Genomic DNA, 20,423 nt, shown 5'->3' on the forward strand with positions numbered 1-20,423 from the left:
TGTTATTTCATCTCGGTGTTTTCCAAATCCGTATGTTCCTCATCGCCAGATGTTTCATTCCAGGCTTGTGTCAATGTCATACACCTGTCAATGTCATATGTTACGTACACATGTTATGTGACCCTCTTAGACTTTCTATGATGGTTCTGTCAGCTTCCACTTCGAACGCTAGTGCTGTACCGCGTCCGGGGAACCATCTGGTATGAATGAACATACCATTTCCACTTCTATTATAACGTCTAAATTCAAAAGCTCGTTGTTTAAGAAACCTTTCCCGTGGACAGTCGAGATTTTCTCCTGATGACGCAGAGCACAGTTCTCTGCGAAACGTAAAGAATTTCACCTTTTTTTTTCTTGACACGGCATAAGCCCAAAAGTCTATATCATGTCTGTAAGTACGGGCCATGAAAGCATCGATGGCAACATTGTAAATCTAATTTATACGAAGTAAGTAGAGTATACATACGGGTAGATATATCCACTCCATATGATAATATCATACTTCCAAGATTTGGTAATGTTTAAATTAGTCTGCCCTGAGAAGAACTATGTGCAATCAATGCCAAGCAATAAAATAAAGATGGCTGTTGACTTTGGCACTAACTTAACTTCACAATTAAATGAAGAATCTCTTAACAGGAAGATCGCATAAGACAGACAAAACTACTACTTACTTAGAACATATTCTTGCATCCTAATTTTGATTGAATGGCATTAGGGAAGTCATAATTTTAGTGATCAGCATCAGTAAACACTACATATGATATCAAGTTTTGGAACTAATTCATAGCCTTCTAGATCCACCAGCCCTATGAAATATTTTTTTAATTGCGACAAATGAAATCTGTTGACCATGAATGTTTGTGTTGTGGTTGTTGAAAGTTGTTATTACACGGATCTGTTTTTGGTTTGCTTATGAATACAACAGTTTGAGCTTGCTATCAGTTCAGTTTAGAGTTAATTTCGTTTCATTGGTATGTGTTTGCTGAACATCCTGACTATAATTATACATCTTCTCATTACTCATCATGTTTTTCTCGTAATGGCTTAATATAGGAAGCCGAATGATTTCAATATCCTTGAATTTTCAGATTTAGACAGTAATAGGGACTTTTTTGTCGGAAGTCATTCCCATTATGTGGGAAGTGACTATTTTACCCCTGAAGATTTTCGCACAGTCATAGTTGTTCGCAGGGCATCGGACCGTGAAGAACTTGACATCGGTGACAGTTATGTGTACAGTGAATAACTCTGTACCATACTTCATGAGTGAATTGCAGCACACGCACACACATCATAGTGATATCAAATTATTTGGAACTAAATATTCCTTTTTTTTTTTTTCCTCCAGGTTTAAGAGTAAAGCTGAAAAAAAAATTAAATTTTGAGAATAATTTTTGAAAAATAAATTATGGTTTTCAATGACAGCTTTACCAATAATAATATGTACAAGGTATATTCATTTCCGAAATGCTCATAGTTTCCTATATTATTGTGATTTATTTAATTATTTCATTTTAATATGTGTTAAACTGCTTACGTGTTGATTTTTGTAATTTGGTTGCAAAATTCATAAAAATTAATTGAGCTGCTCAACCCCTGCATATAGGCTGAGTGCAAGAGGATTAATTATAAGCCAATGGTATTTCTATGCAGCTGAAGATGGCCTAATGAGGCCGAAACATGTACTGTTATTTTTAATCTGACGTTTTGGCAAACTTGATTTTTTAATGTTTTTACGAGTTGCTTTACGTTGCACTGACAAAGACAGGTCTTACGGTGATGTTGGGATAGGAAAGGGCTAGGAGTGGGAAGGAAGTGGCCGTGACCTTGATTAAGGTAAAGCCCCAGTATTTGCCTGGTGTGAAAAATGGGAAACCACAGAAAACCAACTTCAGGGCTGCCGACAGTGGGGTTCGAACCCACTATCTTTCGAATTCAAGGTCATGGCTGCCCCTCACCTCCTCAACTGCACAGTCAATCTTGAATTACTTATAGTTATGAATTTCATTGGGTTGCGTATTGAAGTGGGATTACAGTAAATTAAATTCTTTCAAGGTCCACCTATTCAATACAATGTCAGAAATCAATAAAGCAATCAATTTTCTAGATATAACCATTATTAGAAATATCTCTGGTCTGTCTTACAAAATATACAGGAAATCTACACAAACCGCTAACACGATCCACAAATATTCCATACATCCCCTAATGTACAAACGTGCAGCATACAATAGCATGGTATATCGAGCTTTTGCCATACCCATGGCACAGAAAGATCTTAATAATGAACTCAATACCATAAGGGCAACCGCCAAGTTCAATGGGTACAAAAGGCTATTTATAGAACTAATAATAAACAAATATAGGTACCGGCCTAAAACCAAACTCATAAAAAAAAAAAACACCTCCTATTTCAACCACCTTTACTTACAATAATGACGTCCACAAAAATCACCAACCTCTTCCGGAAACACAATGTAAGAATTTTATTCAAAACTAACAACAGAACCTCCGAAATTTTACATAACTCTGCATGAAACAATACCTCCAATATCTACTCCAAATCTGGAATATATACACTAAAATGTAATGAGTGCAGCAGCTCTTACATGGATCAAACAGGACGTAATGTTATGATTAGATATTCAGAACATGTCAACGCGATGAGGCACAATAAGTTCTCCGCCATGGGTCTACATGTGCATGACACTAATCATAAATTTACCGACATTGAACAAGATAGGGAAGTTCTTCAAACAGCAAAGAAGGGACCCATCATGAATATTATCAAAGGTTGTTATATTAACTAGGATCAATACTTCAACCCCAATTATAATTTCAACAAAATTTACGAGAAACCCAACATCCTTTTCGATCTTTTAATCAATTGGCTTAAAAATACCAAACTATCGAAAAACAGTTCAATTTTCCAAGTAATCTGTAATAAACACTCTCGTCAATTACCCCCACTACCCTATCCTTCTGTCCCATCTTAGTTCCATTCTCCCGCAGGTGCTCTGCCTCCTTCCTTCCCCTCGCCTCCTTTACCGCTGCCCGCACACTTCGTCCGGCTTTGTCTATGTAACAACACGTTTAACATGCTGCTCAAGGTGAGTTAATCATCATTCAATGATTCTAATGATTCTAGTAACTTCTATACATTGCTTCCAACGTCTAACTTGGCTATTTTCTTCTTGAGGTTTAAATTGAAGTAGGAATTCATCTTTATTTATATCACGATCTTACATGATCAAAGTAAACTTCCCCGGAACCACCTAATATCAAATGAATAAGTGTCACTCACATGGTCAGCATACAACAGCACAAATTCACTTATCCAGGATGTACACAGACTGAACTATATAACGAACAGCCAGAATTTTAAGAATTTTATATTACAACAATCAATTGTAACATAATTTTAAATAATCTCATGTCTCATTATAGTAATGTATTTTATAATGTGTTAAAATGTGTTTTAGATGTTTTAGGAATATATATATATAATTGTTTAATTTGTACTTAAGGCTGATGATGGCACTTAGATGCCGAAACTAGTACCATTTGACCATTTGACCATTTGACATGTGATTGAATCGCAATAAAACATCATTGTAATGAATAGGTGGACCTTGAAAGAATTTAATTTAATTTACTGCAATCTTGAATTAGGAATAAATTTATACTGACTAGCTGGAACAATTATACTACAGTAAAACCTCGTTAATTTGAAGTCGTTGGGACGCAAAAATCAGACTTCACATTACGTGATTTCGAATTAACCGCCAACACGTACTTCGGAAATGCCAACCCTTGCGGCGTCACAATATATTCTAAGACCCGTTACTGCATGCAATTAACCTTGATTCACAATTTAAAGCTCTCAAATGCCTTGGAAAAAACTATTTCCAAAATGTATCCAACAAGGTGCATTTACAGTATTCAAATAATGCACCTGGATAACTCACCAGCAAACATAACGTCATGCAATGAAATGAAAAGAAAGAAAACATGTTTCAAAGATGAGGAGAAATCTATACTGGCTCCCCTGTGCAAGTGCTTTATTCATTCGATTGCTGTACTGTATGCATTTTAGATGTCTTGTGCTTGCACGGAAAGTACCCGACGCCCTTAAAGCATCGTGGCTTTTCAAACTTTCCTATGATGGAGGAAGGAAGTCTCTTGCTTCCGTGTGCACTGCATAGCAACACAGTAGATTTCCCAGCTGGCAATTCTCTCCTTTAAAACCGTAAGTCAGTGTGGCTGCAGCATTTAAAAAAATAAAAACAAACAATGCAGTTTCATCGGCAATGACAATAATTTTTGGTGCATACGAATTGATTATAGGCTATAAGCTATGCTTTGTCGCCAATTGTCGGCATCGCCCAGTGTTCGCAGATTCTACCTCTCTGCACACTGTCTGCTACGTGATATTGTGGTGTTCCTTAAAATGCCGAATAAAAAATAATTACGATTCTGATCGAACATAGAAAATGAAGCACATTGTAGACACGCCGAAGTAGGTGAAAGTGCACAAAGTTACCCCTGCACGTTCCGGAAGGCGCGTTCTTTCAAAATGTAAAGGCAGTTTTGAATTAAAAGTTTGAATTTCGGTAACGGGACCAACACTGTTCTTCGAATTACGAATTATCCGTATTTCGAATTAAACGATTTAAATAACATGCAAAACCGTACCTCATGTTTCGGAGAACATGAGCTGCTTCGAATTAGGTGAGATTTTGAATTAACCAATTTCGAATTACCAGTGTTCTACTGTAGTTATTTTTTTAAAAATTTATATAACATAATCGTCAATATGAAACCATAGTGAAATTCATTTCATGAACTCCGTTGTTCAGGACTTCAATAGAAAGACTTCCCTTTACGCTGAGAAAATGTTTTAAATATTCCTTCCATCTGCCCAGAGATTCCCCATAATGAGATCACCTGATTTACCCAATACACTATTCATTTCCTTACCCTCCCTTTCTGAGATTATTACCGGTACAGTCCAAGAAGGTTTCCCTGCTGCTCGACCAAGCCTTTTCAAGTTATTACTAAAATCTTCTCATGATTTCTTCTTGGACTCTAAATTGTTTCACTCTGTTTCATCTACGTACAATTACATATCTGCATCTGTTCTTGTTTGGAGCCATTTTTTATATGCCTTCTTTTTCTGTGAACAAGCTGCCCTGACTTTATTATTCGAAGATGTTGCTTTTTCCTATCTTTACACACAATTGTGTTGTTCTAGGCATTCCCTTGCTATTTCTACTACAGAATCCATATATGCAACACATGAGGCCAAGAATCCCTCTTGCAAGCTGAGAACAGCGCAGGCCAGTAGCATTAGTACTCTTGTATGGGGACTGTTCACATGGATCCCTGGTACATCTGCCGATGTTCCTCACAAGCGAAAGATAAAGGAACCTTCTCACAGGTCATGTCTACCCATTTGTTCGCCTCCAGCATGCTGCAAGAGACCTGTACCTAAAGCAAAACAATGCACCGGTCCGTCGTTCGCAAACTGTGGCCGACTGGTTCGATAGACACTCCACAAACATGAGGATGCTGGCCTGGTTCCAAAAGGTTACGAAATTTCAATCCTACTGAGCATATCTGAGAAAGGGACGTGTTCCCTGTACCCTGCTCTGGCCAATCTGTGCATTATGGAAGGCTACACAGCAGTTCTGGATCAGTATGGCTTTCCAAATCTTTTGGTATCTTGTGGAACCCATGACACGCCACGTCACATTGCCACTGTCATCAGGCCAAAAGGGTTCCTACATGCTACTTAGCCAGGTATCTCTAATTCAATTACTCATCAATGTACTACATATCTATAACGATAACATACTGCAAGAGGACTGTAATGGAAAAGTAGGATGAAAACAGAATAGAGGCAACAGAAATAAATTTCTAAGAAGTAAGTCTGTTGCAGAAGAAAATGGGAGATAAGAGTGTGAAAGGAAGGCATACAAAAATAAATACAGGGGCATAGTTATGTGACAAACTGGAAAAATGTATGGTCAAATATAAGTAATTCTAACTCATTCATTAATATTTTTCTAATAAACAATAACCAACAAAAGGTTTAAAAATCTGAACTTCATATCAATATTTTTGATTTTAACATACCTTTCAGGCCACTCAGTATTTTTCTGATCACACAGTTTCATGTAGAAAAGTGATGGAAAGACGAATGTAAGTAGAGTAATAGTTGAACCTCCCACTAGGGATAAAATCTTTCCAAAATGTGGTATACTTTCACCAACAAATACCATCATGCAGATCATGATAGTACGTAACAAACAACGTTTCCAATGGAAGTCTGAAAAAGAGGAGCATACAATATACACATTGGAAATCTTACTGCATAGTGCAGTACAGCCTCTCCTCTATAATAACAAACAAAAGATGCCCTATGACTAAGCCATAAAATATTTCCATTTAAACTATCTCAATGAAGATAAAGACAAGAAGTTTTGTTAAGAATTAACACATTCACTTTTCACCTGAAAGAGAACTGTTTTCACGTTTTCATAACATTTGAATTCACAGGGAAGTTATTTCTAAATGTTTTATAAACAAGAGTGGAGGAACAAGCAATTACACTGAAGAAAGTGGAAATTACAACACCCAGAAGAAGTGGTGCTACATTGCTGCAATTGAACATGAAGGACGAATGTTCGGTTGTGATTCGATGATTACACTTTCAGGTCCCTCTGACCGCAAGTTTGGACAACAATCAATACAGGATGTGCCCACCACGAGTTGCAATACATTGATGAATTCGTCGAGGCATGGATCAATAAGGCCCAGGATCGCCTCCTGAGGAATTGTGGCCCATGTTTGCTGCACTGCACGGGTCAGTTGTTCCAGAGTTGTGGGTTGCTGAGGACAGTTGGCCAGTTGTCGACCCATCATGCCCCACACATGCTCTACAGGACTGAGGTCCAGGGATCTCGTGGGCCATTCTAAGGTTGTGATGTCGTGGAGAGCTTCTCTGGAGATGCGTGCAGTGTGAACCCAGGCATTTTCCTGCTGAAACATTCCATTAGCAATGTTCGCCATCATAGGGACAACCACTGGATTGAGTATCCTATCAACGTACTGTCGAGCAGTCATAGTGCCCTCAACAAGCACTAATTGTGATTTCAAATTAAAGCCAATAGCTCCCCAGACCACAATGTTTGGTGTTGACCCTGTGTGCCTCTCGACAATAAGATCTGGGTGGCCCCTCTCCCCGGTACGTCGGCGCACACGATTCCGGCAATCATTGTGGGCAAGACAGAAGCGTGATTCATCACTAAAGACGACTCTATGCCATTCGTCGACCCACGTCGATCTTTCTCGACACCAGGCCAGCCTTACACGTCGCTGTTGTGGGGTCAAGGGAACACCTTCTGCAGGGACACGGGCTCGTAAGCCAGCTGCGTGCAGGCAATTACCAACTGTTTGTTGTGTAACGTGGGGTGCCACAGCTGCTCGAATTTGCGCTGCTGTTGCATGGGGTTCCATCCGGGCCATCCGAATGAGGCGACGATCCTCTCTCACAGCTGTCTGTCGCCCTGGGCCTGTGCCAGGTCTACAAGTGTGGGTACCTTCATTTGACCACTGCTCCCATACACGTTGTACCGTAGATGCCTGTTGGCCAACACGTGCAGCGACAGTCCTTAGCGATAATCCAGCCTCACACAGCCCAATTATCCAAGCCCTCTCAAATGGCGACAGTTGTTGATAGCGTGCTCTTCTCTGTCGTGGAGGCATGTTTGACGGGGAACACTTCACTGCACAGACTGCAAGTCAACTACGCTACACTAGAGTCCGTATACTGGAGTTGATTCCTCCGCGACCAATCATGTGGGGAGACCTATAGCAACAATCCAATGGGTCTGAAACTTTGATCATTTACATACCTACATGGCATCGTTCCATGCCTTGAAAATCAACACAAACGACCAATGCCTTCATGGTGTTGCAATTTCCATTTTCTTAAGTGCATATAGAAAAATTATCTGCCCCTCAGAGTAATATCCTCCTGCCTTCTCGAATAATGATTTCTCACCATCATTGAGTTAGTGGACTATACGAGAAATGTGCACAGCAGTAAACTGATGGTGGGGTTCGGACCCACAATCTCCCAAAAGCAAGCTCACAGCTACATAACCCAAACCAAGCAGCCAACTTGCTTGATTATCCAAAATAACTGATATCTGACAGCAGTGCACTGCACATGAATAACAGTAATACTATTACTAAGACAATAATTCACTAATGTTTCATAAGTACGTGACTGTACTGACGTCACTCTGTTTACAGCAAGTAGTTTCTGCCGCTGCCACTGATAATTCATTAAATGCCTTACTAACACCACCACCACCACCATCTAATATATTGTTACGTGCCAGCACTGTGGTAGCCCCTTTCGGTTATCGTTGGCTGGTTTACCTGAGAGTTTCTGGGAGATGAAACAAAACTTTCCATCTTTTTTTTTTTTTTTTTTTGCTAGTGTCTTTATGTTGCACTGACAGAGATAGGTCTTATGCCGACGATGGGATAGGAAAGGAAGCAGCCGTGGCCTTAATTAAGGTACAGCCCCAGCATTTGCCTGGTATGAAAATGGGAAACAACGGAAAACCATCTTCAGGGCTGCTGACAGTAGGACCCAAATCCAATCTCCCGGATGCAAGCTCACAGACGCATGCCCCTAACCGCACGGCCAACTTTCCCGGTATTTATTCCATCTCTAGCCACATCACAAATATTCTGGTGCACATCACCTGAGTTATAAAAGGGGAAGCTAGCCGCGGACAGTAAGTGGGTCACTGTGGGACTCGGTATTAGAGTCAGTGTTGGAGTCGAAGTTGGAGCCAGCATGTTGGGGTTCGGTGACTGGGCTGATGGCGACAAAACTCGGTGAATAGCTTAATGATCAAGGCTGCTAATGCCTCAGTCAAAAAATATATATAATGCAATTTAATATAATTGATGTATGTATCAATGTTAATAGGATCTTGTAGATTCTTAAGAGATAGTTGACGTAAAAAACAAGCAGCCATGATCATTAAGCTATTCACCGAGTTTCGTCGGCATTTAAAAGCACAGTGCCGGACACTGAGTAAGCCTATGTTGTGCTGATCTTCCGGAGCTAGCATTTTACTTCAATTAAATACTTGTCTTCGACTAAAATACAAAGTATGTTACAAGTGTTATTATTTTTTATATCCACCTATTCAATACAAAGAGATCTTTTTAGAAATTAAATATTATTATAAAATGTTAAGGGACATGTTTCGCCCATATTAAGGGCATCATCAGCCTTAAACTCAAACCTGTATGGTGAAAAATCAGAATCCTGATTGCTCTTACAAGTCATAAAAAGATTATATCATTGTAGGTGTCTGTCCAAACATACGAACTGTTAGAATGTCCTTGGCTAAAATTGCAGTAACAAGCTGCATGTCAAAAGTTCACACGATTATACTTTCCGGAGCGTTGAAAAACTTGTTGGGGGTAGAGCAATAAACAGCTCAGTCTTTATAATGAAACAGAAATGTGCCTCCTTGAATACTCCTGTTAGAGGATAAGAAAAAGCAAAGCTGATAAACTGTCACAGATGCCAATTTCGTATGTTGTGAAAAGACAACAGCCTTCTTAAGTGGCTGTTAAGCTGCCTATAGTCTATTTAACTGGCTGAAGGAGTGAAAGTCGAATGCATTATGATAAGATAACTGTCTTCCTTAAGTAATTGTGGGAGCAAGGAAAAAGCATTCGGTTGTCTATAGATGTATTTATCTTGTTTGAAGGAGCAAAAGTCGAAGGTTTATCGACACTGATAGAGCTCTTTGGTGTGAAGTCTGTAACAAGAGGAGAGTGAATGCTTAGGAAGGTATTTTTGAAGAGAATGTGGGTTTAAAAATGTAAAACATGGAAAATGTATAAAACACTTACCCTTTCGTCTGTAAAGATGTAAATTAGTTATGGAAAGGTTAGTTGAAGAAAAACAACGTTATGTGTAGGTTCATTTATTTCTTTGACTGTTATGCAGTTGCTATGGTAGCGTTGAATGCCTGACACTTGTGCTTCCAGTATTGTATCGATGTGAGATTGGCAGAGGAGGGTGTGGTGGAGGGGAGGGGTTAGGCGGAGCGTTAAGTTTATGCGTTGTTGGTTGCAAGACTTCCGTACATTTCTGAGACTTCATATTTATTAAATCGTGTGTGACTTCACGCCTGACAGTGTATGCAGGCTGGTTGACTGAACTGTTCACCTCTTCTCGTAAACATTTTGAGGCACAGTGCCGGACATTGCGTGTGTTGTGCTACTCTTCAAAGGCTTGCGCCGTGCTTCATATACGTGACTGATCTTCAATTTCTTCTAGATTTTATGATTTAAAATCACACAGTGCTAATCCTTATTGTCTTATATTATCTCTTCAACTGCTTTTGAAAGACCTGTCCTTTAATTTCTTGTTTTCCTATGCATTGTTTTTGCATTTTTAATCGGTTGATGATGACCTAGATTGGTGGTCGAAACCGGTACCGCTTTTAATCAAATAAGAATGCAACACTACATTTCTTATTTAATAGTATTGAATAGATTGAACCATTTTATTTCAATTTAATTGTGATACAGTTCAATATGGAACATTATGAAATTTTTATCTTTAAATAAGTACCAAAGATGATCAATCGCATTTTGTGGGAAACGTTTCAGTTTCCTTCTTCAAACTGTATCACCTACCCTAACTTAACTGTACTATTACATATGATGAAAACATACTTCAAGCACCAGTAGAGAAATAACCTTCTCACTATAAATTTACATGATAATAACCTTTCCGTAATTTAACCAGATGCGAGAAAATGTACACTAACCTGTGAAATCAATAAATTCTGTACTCTGCCATATCTCGAGGTGCATCCCATTTTTACTTAAGTGCGGTATTTAGCATTAAAATTAATCAATTGCTTAGTCAGCCTTTATTTTCAACGAGTTAAGAACTGTTATCGTACATGTTATTTATGAATTTTTTACGATAATATGTTCTCTTTCATTTCAAATTTTCTTTACGGAACAGGAGTCGACGGGTATTACTAACAGACTCCGACATCGCCTTTGAATGTCTACAAGAGAACTCGCTATAGTGAGGACACGATACCAAAGATAATCGAATGAAACATAATCGCTGGGGTGCACAAATATCGGTAACTGAAAAGAAATCGTGCGCGCTTAATCCCTCGTAATAACGGATGCGTCAGTGATAGGGTCTCTCTGTAACCGAAGGATAATACACAAGAAGTAAGTATAAATAACCACCTAATCGATACTTTATTAATGCCTCAGGCAAAATTGAATAAAATTAAAACTTACAGGACATGTTTCGACCACTTAGTGGTCCTCTTCAGCTTGGAGACTCCAAAGAACTTTTATTTGTGCTTATTGTCAATGTTTTTCTTTTCAGTTCTTTATTTATACAGCTGAAGAGGACCACTAAGTGGTCGAAACATGTCCTGTAAGTTTTAATTTTATTCAATTTTGCCTGAGGCATTAATAAAGTATCGATTAGGTGGTTATTTATACTTACTTCTTGATTAAACATCGATACGGTCATGAAATGGATAATACACAGTTTAATATATGCCGTACTCTCTATATCGGACTTCTACTGTATATCATAAATGAACACTAAACTACATTATGCTATCTACAAATATAATCAGTTTATTAAAACGAGTGTCACTTAAAATTTACTAAAAATCTTCCAATCCAGAGTTTTCGTCAGTTAACGCGGCTACTTTCATCTGTCCTCAAACACTTCCGTGAGTGGTAGGTCCTCACTCGACACTAAGTGAACCTATTGTTGTCTATACATAAACATAATTGACCTTGATCTTAGCCTTGGGAAACATGCCTGTCAGTAGAACATCGATATCAGGACCAATATCTACTCCTCCTTCAACAGATTGGACAATATGAATATTTGTTTTGATTCGGATAACGCCAACGCAAGCCATAGGCAAAATGAATGCACTAAACTATAAATAAAACAACTAACATTTCAGATTAGGGTGTCAAAAATAGCCAGCAATTAGTATGTATGGCCATTCATGGTTGGGAAAAAAAAAAAAAAAAAAAAAAAAGAGAGAGAGTTGGATTAGCGTCACTGGAGACATTGGAAGTTTATGGTAAAATGAAAGTTAATGAAATCGTATGTCCAAGTATGTCAGAAGTTCAAATAACTCTCTCAACAACATAAATAACAGGCAATGGATTGAAGGAACTGGCAAAAAAAATTAAAAAACTCAGAACCCTGTGGTATCTCGTTAAATGATGGTTGACGATAGTATGTCATAGTACGAAATACAGAGTTAAATAAACATTGCAGTTTCTTCGAGCAAAATATAAATAAAGAAATAAGTAAATAAATGGCGAGAAAAATCAACACAGAAATGTATCGGAGGCCATGGAATGAGTTGGATTAAAGGGGCCAAGTTCAATCTGTAGGAGGAGGCCATACCTTGCCTATCTAGTCTGATATGATTTGAGAATCGAGACTGGTGATGAAATAGTTGATTGGTAAACCAAAATATTATGCGACGGATTGTTAATTGAATTCCTTTGCCAATATTAATGATTGTGTAGGAGTACTCTATAACAAGAAGTCAGGTGTTTAACGTCAAAAACATATGGGAAGCTACGGAAACATGGAGAAGTATTAAAAAAGCAAACCGACTGTTATTATTGCAGTTTAACCCCTTAACTGGGGAATAGTTTCATAACGTCAACCAGCCAGTGAGTAATTATTCAGCGCAACGTGCACTTTTGGAATGGGTACAATAGCGTGCCCCCTCCCCCATAGCACTACGGCCCTTGAAGGGCCTTGGCCTACCTAGCGACCGCTGCTCAGCCGGAAGGCCTACAGATTACGAGGTATTGTGTGGTCAGCACGACGAATCCTCTCCGCCGTTATTTTTGGCTTTCTAGACCGGGGCCGCTATCTCACCGTCAGATAGCTCCTCAATTCTAATCATGTAGGCTTCTAATCATGTAGGCTGAGTGGACATCGAACCAGCCCTAAGGTCCAGGTAAAAATCCCCGACCTGGCCGGGAATCGAACCCGGAGCCTCCGGGTAAGAGGCAGGCACGCTACCCCTACACCACGGGGCCGGCTACAGTAGCGTGCGGCAGATGTAAATACTCAACAGAAAAATATATTTTACTTGATTTACTTGAATTATTAGCGATATAGTAGAAATTCAATAGCATTATGTTATTACCGTTTTTCTTGTAAACCCGCAAATATATACATATATACGCAGTGTGTTCATACAAAAGTGAATGTAAAAAGTGTTCCTTTCATTATTATGATGACATTTTTCAAGTTTTCAGATATGCATCAAAAGGTTCTACATACTTTCTGGTTTACGGGTCATTCGGAAACTGCGCCACAGTGTAGTTGATATGGAAGCATGGACAAGCACAAAGTGCCACGTCACATTCCTCACAGCAGTAAACAATTTCCCGTCGCCTCTGGTTGACAGGCACACAACACAACGTTTTCTTGAGTGATTCCCACTTCCGGCTGGCGGGTTCTAAGATAATTCAACGTCTTTCCTAATCAAGCCATGTTCATGTCACACAGAACAGTTTTCTACGATACACAGACCAATTTACAAAAAAATTATCAGAAATGGACAATGGAGTTCGCGGAAATACTGTATCGTAACAACAACGACGATGACAACTTGCAAATTTAGTAATTTAAATGTACATATGCACAAATAAATTATTTACAAAAAATTAAACGCGGACCGCACGAGCCAATACGAGACAGCTGTTGGACTGCCACCTAGGCGCGAACTACCCGACTGGCGTGAGACCGGATAAAAATGAATAGGACAGCAATAATCACATCTAATATGAATGGAATTAGTTTTAATTTACGATAGTAGATGGCAGAAGTGATTAAGAACAGGCAGACGCCTATAGGCTGCTAACCCTATGTAAGATCACATTTAGAATTACAAGAACGCCTAAAGGCATCAAACCCAAAACTCGTGCGACAGCTGTTGACGCCTTTAGGCGTCGAACCCAGTTAAGGGGTTAATATTAGATTTTGTTTCTAAAAAAAAAGAGAAGATTACAGTTTTGTTGAAAGATTCTAAAGCATTAAAAGGGTCACGTTTCGGAAGAGGGAGTCTCATAAGAACCTATGTATAGCGTCCATCTTGCATAAGCACCTTTAAGGAGTCATGTATAGCCACCATCTTGTGCAATTAGCGTCGAGAGATGGCTGCTGTGGAATTTTTCTTTTTAAATTATCCGCCACCATATTTCAAAGGTATGTACCTAAAGAGTGTAGCACTGAGGTTTGCGATGTAAGATGGCGGGTGACAGCTGTTTGTTTCCAAACAAGAGCACGTGGGAATTTTCAATTTGCCGCCACCACATTTCAAAGGTATCTAGCTAAAGATGGCAGCATGGTGCTCTCTTGATTAAAGATGGCGGATGACAGCTAACAGAACTTTTCAAATTGCCCGCTACTAGAGGGCAGCACAGTGTTCTGTAGATTAAAGATGGCGGATGACAGCTGACGAAATTGCCCGCATGATAGCAGCACAGTGCTCTATTGATTAAAGATGGCGGATAACAGTTGTCAAAAAAGCACGTGGCTTTGTTTGCAAGCAAGAGCACATAGAATTTTTTCAAATTGCCGCCACCACATTTCAAAGGTATCTAGCTAAAGACTGCAGCACTGAGGTTTGTGATGCAAGATGGCGGATGACAGCTGTCAGAAAAAAGCACGCGAGTTTGTTTCCAAACAAGAGCACGTGGAATTTGTTTCCAAACAAGAGCACGTGGAATTTGCCGCCACCACATTTCAAAGGTAAGTAGCTAAAGAGGGCAGCACGGTGCTCTCTGGATTAAAGATGGCGGATGATAGCTGTCAAAAAAGCGCATGGGTTTGTTTCCAAACAAGAGAATGTAGAATTTTTCAAATTGCCGCCACCACATTTCAAAGGTATCTAGCTAAAGAGAGCAGCACTGAGGTTTGTGATGCAAGATGGCGGATGATAGCTGTCAGAAAAAAGCACGTGAGTTTGTTTAAGAAGGCAGCAGGTGCTCTCTAGATTAAAGATGGCTGCTGTCAAAAAGCATTTTTCAAATTATCCGCCACCACATTTCAAAGGTAAGTAGCTAAAGAGGGCAGCACTGTGCTCTGTTGATTAAAGATGGCGGATGACAGCTGTCAAAAAGCACGCGGATTTGTTTACCGATTCAAATCTCGCGCTAGTAAGGTTAAGTTGGTAGCACTAAGGTTTAGGCCCGTCAAGATGGCAGCACTGAGGTTAGCGATACGTTGTCTGTCAAAAAGCACGTGGCTGTCAAAAAACACGTGGCTTTGTTTACAAATTCAAATCTCGCGCTTGTGAGGTTAAGTTGGTACCAGTGAGGTTTTGGCCCATCAAGATGGCAGCACTGAGGTTAGCGATGCGTTGTTGTCTGTCAAAAAGCACGTGGCTGTCAAAAAATGCATGTGGCTTTGTTTACCAATTCAAATTTCTTCGCGCTAGTTAGGTTAATTTGGCAGCACTGGAAGAGGCCTCTGGCTGTGGTGGAGGAGGCCCCTGGGAAGGCCTCTGGCTGTGGTGGTGGTGGAGGAGGCCTCTGGGAGCCCGGTGGTGGTGGTGGCCGCCGAACCATCCAATTATACTACTATTAAGAAACGTCTTTATACGTCGGTCAAATCAACATAGAGCCAGCGATGCGATTCTGTGTCCCAACCCGCACGTCCCTAGAGTGGAATTTTTTGCATCTCCGCATGACACTAGCCGAGGTGTAACTTTTTGATTTTCTTCTTGCAATAATTTCTGCATGCCAGTTGAGACCAGAGGTCACAAGTAAGTGGAAGCTCAATTATTAAATACGATCTCTGAGTCTATGAAGAAAATCTAGAGAAATGAATTTCATCTGATGGGTCCGTATTGAACTTTGATTAATCAAATAAAATAATAAGTGAGTTGTTAAACCTTTTCAATACAAACTAAATAGTGTTTATTAGTTGAACATTTAATGGGACTAGTTTCGACCTATTTAAAGGTCATCTTCAGCCATATCGCGAGTAGAACAAAGTATTTGAAAAAACAGTTATTTTAGAGATGATCTTAAAACCTGTAAGTTTGACACTATGAAAAATTGTTTATAGAATTTCCTGAAAACACACTTGTTGTAAGAAATTAGTTCACTTAGCTGTAGGAATATATGAGAAGAAGAAGTCTTAATATATTCTTAGTAGTATTCAAGAACATAGATACAATTCACAGTCTTGATGAGATGTGGAAATGGGCATATATGCATAGTGGTGTTGTGGTACAGCAGAAGTAGTCTTATGATATTCTTCTTCTCACTGCAAAGCGTAGATACACTTTAAAATCATTCATAATCTTGATGAGATGTAGAATTGAGCATATATGCAATTGCATGTTTAATTAATAAAAACTATTTAATTTGTGTTGAAAAGGTGGAATAACTTAATATTTTATTTGGTTTATGAAGAAGATAGTAGAAAACCAGGAGAGATGGATAAAAAAGATGGAAGATGACCAGACAGAGACAAAGGACGACCATCACAAGAAGATTGAAGAAGGCCAGATGAAGACAGAAGGCAGCCAGAAAATGATGGAAGACATCCAGGAAAAGACGGAGGATGACCAGAAGAAAAACGAAGGCCGAAAGGAGATGCAGAAGACAGTAAAGAAGATGGAAGATGGCCAGAAAATGATGAGGAAGAAGTTGGAAGAAGGCTATAAGAAGATGGAAGAAAGCCAGCAGAGAATAGTAGAAAGCCAGGAGAGGATGATAAGGGAAATAATACATGGTCAGAAAAAGATGGAAAAAGACTACCAAGAGAAGACAGAAGACGACCAAGAGAAGACAGAAGATGGCAAGAAGAAGATGATGAAAGATGACCGTAAGATGAGGCGGCCGAAGGAAGACGATCAGAATAAGATGGAGGATGGCCAGAAGTAGTCAGAAGACGAAGAGAAGACAGAAGATGGTCAGAAGAAAATGGAAGATGACCAGAAAAAGACGGATGACAGCCAGAAAGAGCCGGAAGACGGCCAGAAGATGCTGGAAGGACTTATAGCATTTATTACCTTGATGAAACTTACGTGAATCAAAACCATACACTGGTCAACGTGATGGAAAATCAGCAATGGTTCTGGAGGACTGAAAGTTCCCATTGGTAAAGGTGGTAGGCTTATTGTGCTTCATGCCAGATCGGCAATATAGTGGCTTTATTCCTGAGAGTAAATTAACTTTCAAATGATCAAAGTGTAAAAAATCGGATGATTACAATTCAGAAATGACTTATGGTCATTTTAAACAGTGATTTGAACTGTACCTCCATCCACATTGTTATTGTTATGGACAATGAGAGCATTCATTTGGTGCAAATTAACAAAGCTCCGAGCTCAAATACCAGAAAGGCTGACATTATCAAATGGTTGTCTTCTAATGACATTCCCCACAACCCAGCACAAATCAGAGATGAATTGCTATTTCTGGTTAATGCTCACAAACCTGTGCACTGTACGAATGAAATAGATGAAATAGCAAGACAACATCTTAGAAGTGAAGCTTCCACGGTGTGTAGAATTATTTTGTTATTTTTCCGGGTTGAAGCGTGTTGCTGTTTTCTGTACATTACATACAGTTTTCCGACGTTTGGAATACATTGCAGTATTCTTTGTCAAGGCAACTGAAATACCCCTACTCGATCTGAGGTTATCAGTCTCCCAGGCAGCAATCACACTATGAGAGTGGTTCCTGACCTTGGTCTTATATATCCTACCCTTTCTGGCTGACGTAAGCCCCCCTGGCTGTCTCGTGAGAATTCTAGAAAGCATGTGTCATAGCCAGGTAGTGGGACTTGCTCGCGCTGTTATGTAATCAGAGGTTCGTCCTGCATGTTTATGTTGTGGTCTGTATGTCTTAATCTATGTACGATAGGCATCCAAGAATTGCTGATTTCGTATCCTTCTTCTAAATTCATATTGTTCAGGTTTTTCTTGTTTCGATAGCCTCACGGATTTTCTTTTCCAGATTCCAAGGGATAGTTACTAGGATCTTGGTCTTGTCAAATTATATTCCATGTCTTGTTATGTAGGAATGCTTGGCTACAGCTGAAATACCTGTCTTTTGGTCTTGGTGTGACGGATGTGTTCTTTTAGGCGGGTAGAGATCAGATGTTTCGTTTCACCAACATAGCACGTTCCGCAGCTATACTCAACGTGGTATACTCCAGGAGCCTGTAGTTCTATTGCGTCTTTTACTGGTGGTAGATAACGGGCTAGCTTCTGGTGTGTGATTTACAGATGGTTTTTATGTCGTATTTATCCAGTATCGTGCCAATCCTATCTGTAGTGTTTCTATTGTATGGAAGTATCGCTGTTTTCGGGTGGGTCAGCTCTTCTTTCCCGTTGTTTTCTTCAACAGCGGCCTTTTCTTTGTTTTCTTCTGATTTTTTAAAGACTCGTTGGATGTTATTGAGTAAGTAGCCATTTCTCTGAAGGTACTCGTGAGGTGTTCTTTCTCTTCTTCAAGGTGTTCTGCGTTTGATATCGGTATGGCCCTATTAGCCAGTGATGTTAGAACAGCTTGCTTTTGTGATGGGTGGTGATGAGAAGAGGCATGCAGCTACCAGTCTGTGTGTGTTTCCTGTATACTGCGTTACTCAGAGTCCCATTGGTGTTGCGTTTTACTACGACATCCAAGAACGGTAGTTTTCCGTTTACCTCGATTTTCATGGTGAACTGAATATTTACGCGAATAGAGTTGAGATGGTCGAGAAATAGCTGCAGGTTATTGCTCCTGTGAGGCCAGATCACAAAAATGTCATCCACATAACGGAGAAAACATTTCGATTTCAGGTCAGATGTGGCTAAGGCTTTCTGTTCAAAGTGTTCCACATACATGTTTGCTATTATTGGAGAGAGCAGCGACCCAATCATGGGCCCTTCTGTCTGTTCGTAGAACTCCCCATTAAAGTAGAAATAATTGGCATTAAGGCATTCTTTAGCTAGTGTTGACAGGCCTTTTGGAAGTTTCTGGTCTAATAGCAGAGATACTTCTGTTAGCGGCACCTTGGTGAAAAGTGATGCGACGTCAAAACTTACTAATATGTACTTATTTTTGATTGTGACCGGTCCTTAAGGAGCTATATGAAATGTCAGGAGTCCTTCATGTAGGTTTCAGCGTGTCCTGTATGTGGCTGAAGTAGTCCGGCTAGGTAACGGGCAATATCGTGCATCGGAGATCCTATAGCACTCATGATAGGTTGCAGAGGTATGCCTTCTTTATAGATTTTTGGGAGGCCATATAATTTAGGAGGTATCAGGTCTGAGGAAATCAGTTTCTTCTGTATTTCGGCTGGAATACTGGAATTTTTTACTAGTCTGTGGAGTTTGTTCTTAATGCAGTTGGTAGGGTTCCTTATTTTCCTGTATGTAGAATCGGTGAGTAACTGTTCTATTTTCAGTGTGTAGTCAGTGCGTCATTATCACCATAGCGTTGCCTTTATCTGCGGGTAGGATTATTGTTTCCATATCTTGATGTAGTGTTTTCAGGGCATGAATTTCTTCTTTGGTCAAATTGGATGGCGGCGGCTTTGCGGTTCTCAGTAGACATTATATACCCTGTCTGATCTCTTCTGCAGATTCGGTAGGGAGGTGTCTGATTGTAGTTAGTTTGCCACTGTATCACTGTCAGTACAATCCAATTGACCTTATGTGGGCACAGGTGAAATCGTATATAGGAGAAAGAAATAATATGTTCCGAATAGCAGATGCTGACATACTCATAAACAAGGCGATCGACAGCATTACAACTTCTGCTTGGGCAGATTGCGTACAACATGCACAAAGATTGCAGGCAGGAAACTACGACAGAGAAATCGGCAGGGTCTTATTTACGGAGCCTTTCATAATCAGTAATCGTGAATATGATTCACAGAGTTGGAAAGTGAAGATGTTGGCGTGGAGGCCTTAGTGTGAACTATGCAAGTATGCTATTATTATTGTCATTCTTATACCGTATATATTATTCTTGGAGAATAATTTCAGGGTGCTCACTGTTTAATTCACTACGAATTAAAATTATTTCATAATCGACTTGTGTCAGAGCAACTGGCTTAGCCGTTAATGCATGACAGATTTTTCTATATTGAAACTATGGCCTGTGGTCCGATTTTGTGTTAATTGTAGGTACCGTGACTTCCGCTAAGAAGATTGTAAGCGCCGTAAACCTACAACCTTGTTTGCTTGCTTCATAGCCACTCGTGTCCTTGTCCATGAATGAAGAGCCTAGTGCTGGAAGAAAGAAACGAAGAGTGCACGACAGCAGTCTGGTGA

General features: G+C 39.7%; 1 protein-coding gene across 2 annotated transcripts in view; it reads right to left on the minus strand.

Moving 5' to 3' along the window:
• LOC136872705 (uncharacterized) overlaps nucleotides 1–20,423 on the minus strand; it is a 98,523-nt gene that overhangs the window by 16,376 nt on the left and 61,724 nt on the right. For both annotated transcript variants that reach the window (XM_067146529.2, XM_067146530.2), the window contains exon 7: nucleotides 6,142–6,334. In XM_067146529.2, the coding sequence (XP_067002630.1) occupies nucleotides 6,142–6,334 (193 nt within the window). The remainder of the gene's footprint in view (nucleotides 1–6,141; nucleotides 6,335–20,423) is intronic.

This window comes from Anabrus simplex, chromosome 4 (genome assembly GCF_040414725.1).
Source record: "Anabrus simplex isolate iqAnaSimp1 chromosome 4, ASM4041472v1, whole genome shotgun sequence".
Classification (NCBI taxonomy): Eukaryota; Metazoa; Arthropoda; class Insecta; order Orthoptera; family Tettigoniidae; genus Anabrus; species Anabrus simplex.